Raw genomic sequence first — 3,050 nt, forward strand, 5'->3', positions numbered from 1 at the left:
TGCTCCGCCCATAGTACTGGTATTCAATGCCCATCTACTGTACACGGTGAGGTGAGGAGTCCTGTAAACCCCTCCCACACACACACACACACACACACACACACATTACACAATTACACACACACATTACACAATTACTGCAGACTTATGATAGTCGGTGACTGATTAGCCTCTGCTACAGTGAGGCGAACATTCACACATGCGGATAACTGAGTGCAGCTCTGGGAGTCTCCGGCAACACCTCCCGAATCGGAGGCTCCTCTGAACGGGGTCGGTCTGGTGGTTACAAGTGCTTCTCTCTACGTCGGCATATGAGTGACGTGTCCCAGACTCGGGTTAATGCGGGCTTGTCACGGAGCAGGACAGAATGTCGTCACGCTGGACAGGTTTTGGACCGTTCGAATGTCATCTCTTATGTCTCTCTTATGTCTCTCTTATGTCTCTCTTATGTCTCTCTTATGTCTCTCTTATGTCATCGCCTCTGCGTTGTTCCAAGTCCACATTCAGCTGTGAAGAAGGTCTCAGAAATATATTGAGCTGCGTCCGGGTGGCGGGGCGGTCGGTTCCGTTGCCTACCAACACGGGGATCGCTGGTTCGAATCCCCGTGTTGGTCCCTACAGATACAATTGGCCGTGTCTGCGGGTGGGAAGCCGGATGTGGGTATGTGTCCTGGGGGGCTGCACTAGCGCCTCCTCTGGTCGGTCGGGGCGCCTGTTCGGGGGGGGGGGTGATCCTCCCACGCGCTACGTCCCCCTGGCGAAACGCTTCACTGTCAGGTGAAAAGAAGCGGCTGGTGACTCCACATGTACTGGAGGAGGCATGTGGTAGTCCGCAGCCCTGCCCGGACCGGCAGAGGGGGTGGAGCAGTGACCGGGACGGCTCTGAAGAGTGGGGTAATTGGCCAGGTGCAATTGGAGAGAAAAAGGGGGACAAATCCAAAAAAAAAGGAAATATATATATATATATAGATATACACATACAGAGAGAGAGCGAGAGCGAGAGCTGACAGTTGGTCTGAAAATCGGTTAAATTATGCCGTCGTTTTTCGGGTTCACCAAACGTCTGTTTGGGTGTGCTCACTTTCAGATCAGCGGTGGGTTATCGAGGGCCACGGCAGAGTACTCCGCCTCAGACACATGGGAGGCCTCTATGAGGCGGGCCAGGCCCGTCCTTGTGGAGTACTTAAAAATGAAGGCCTTCATGAGGTCGTAGCGGTAGTTCCGGTTGAGGAAGTTGTACAGGATGGGGTTAAAACAGCAGTGGAGTAACGACAGGCACTGGGTGAGGTGCAAGGCCACATAGGTCATGTTCTCCAGCCTACAGTTCAGAGACATCAGGCCCAGTTGAGACAGAGCATCGGCCAAAAGGACGCCATGGTACGGCCCCCAGCAGCCAAGGAAAACCACAATGTAGGCCAGGATCACCCTGCGGCTCATGTGACGCTCCTGCTCCAACACTGACGGCGAGCAGGAGGAGGAGGAGGAGGAGGAGGACGAGGAAGGGGTCAGGGCTCTGGCCAGCAAGGCGTAGAAGACAGCGATGACCGGGAACGGGAGGACAAAGCCCAACAGGATGAAGCTCAGCTGCACCCCCACCATCCATTCCCGCGGGTTGTGCTCGGGGTACACGGGTCCGCACAGCATGGTGTCCCCCTGTGATGACCTCACAGCCCGCAGGAAGTAGGTATCTGGCAGCGAAGCGACCAGAGCCAGGAGCCACACCCCAACACATGCGCAGCGGCGAATCAGCTTCCGGCGTGAGCCAACCTCGCCGTCTCCCTGCCAGGTCACGCTCAGGTAGCGGTCTACGCTCATGCAGGCCAAGAAGAAGATGCTGCTGAAGAGGTTCACGGAGAATATCAGGTGTGTGAGTTTACACGCCATCTCGCCGAAGGGCCAGTGGCCGTGCTGGGCCAGCGAGCTAACCCACACGGGGAGCGTGGCACAGACGCACAGGTCCGCCACCGCCAAGTGGGCGATGTACATGTGCGTCTCGTGGCGAGGGGCGGAGTCTCTCTGAGCCCTGGCGTTGACCCAGAGGACCAGGGCGTTGGCGGCCAGGCCAACGATGAAGATGAAGACGTACAGGACACACATGGAGTAGAGCAAGGCGCTGCGGCTGAACGTGGAGGTGCAGCGCACCGTGCCCACGCTGGTGTTGGACGACATGTTGCTGAGGGGGTCGTGGAAGTTGATGTCCTCCAGGGACTCCAACAGGTCCTCCCATTCGCTGGCGCTCAGGCTCATCTCTCAGGCCGGGATGACACAGAAACAAACACAGCCTCCGGTGGGGGTTGCGTCCTGTGGGAAAGAAGACATCAGATCATCATCAACACGAGGACACGAACTGGGGAATCAGACCGGGGGTGCAGTGTGCGTTTACGTAAATCCCGACTTAGTCTGGCACGCCACGGGAGTCTGTGAGGAACCGCGCCAACAAGACACAAAGCGGCTTTTGCTGCGCCACCAGACCCTCGGGAACTCGAATTCTCGTGAGGCCACCGAGGATATCTTTTCAATCGGGGCGTTTCGGTTTGCTTTCGAGTGGGCGGCGGAGGGGTTGTTTATTTTAGCCCCCAGAAGCGCAGGGTTCAGGGCGGAAACAAGGAAATGGGATCCGGCAAATCAAACGCAACGTATTTCCGGTGCGTTCCGAACGTTCCGCCATCGCGCTAGAGATATGACGCTAGAGATATGACGCTAGAGATATGGCGCTAGAGATAGGGCGCTGTCCAGAATAGGAAACCTGATGCCCCTTTAAAGAATGCCCCCCCCCCCGCCTCCACATGCTCATTATAGTAAGGGGGAAATGTTCCGTGTTCCTCTTCTTCTTGTGAAAGGAGGCAGCGGAGGGTGAGAGAGGGGCTGTCACCGCCCAGCAGTTCAAAAGCAAAGCCTCCTCATAACCTTAAATCCTCACGTTGTAACATCTGAAACCAATAACACAGATAATATACACGTGAGCGCGCGCGCGCGCGCGCACACACACAATTGCAAACACAAGGTACGCAGACGCATTTATGCACAGACAGACAGACAGACAGACAGAC

At 56.2% G+C, this 3,050-nt stretch overlaps 1 protein-coding gene across 1 annotated transcript in view; it reads right to left on the minus strand.

Annotated features, from left to right (window-relative positions):
- Positions 1 to 447: 447 nt before the first annotated feature.
- The window catches only part of LOC130121081 (atypical chemokine receptor 3-like), a 4,561-nt gene continuing 1,958 nt past the window's right edge, over positions 448 to 3,050 (minus strand). The window contains exon 2 of the mRNA XM_056289916.1: positions 448 to 2,301. Within this exon, the coding sequence (XP_056145891.1) occupies positions 1,084 to 2,247 (1,164 nt within the window). The 5' untranslated portion in view covers positions 2,248 to 2,301 and the 3' untranslated portion in view covers positions 448 to 1,083. The remainder of the gene's footprint in view (positions 2,302 to 3,050) is intronic.

Source organism: Lampris incognitus, chromosome 11, assembly GCF_029633865.1.
Source record: "Lampris incognitus isolate fLamInc1 chromosome 11, fLamInc1.hap2, whole genome shotgun sequence".
In the NCBI taxonomy this organism is placed as follows: domain Eukaryota; kingdom Metazoa; phylum Chordata; class Actinopteri; order Lampriformes; family Lampridae; genus Lampris; species Lampris incognitus.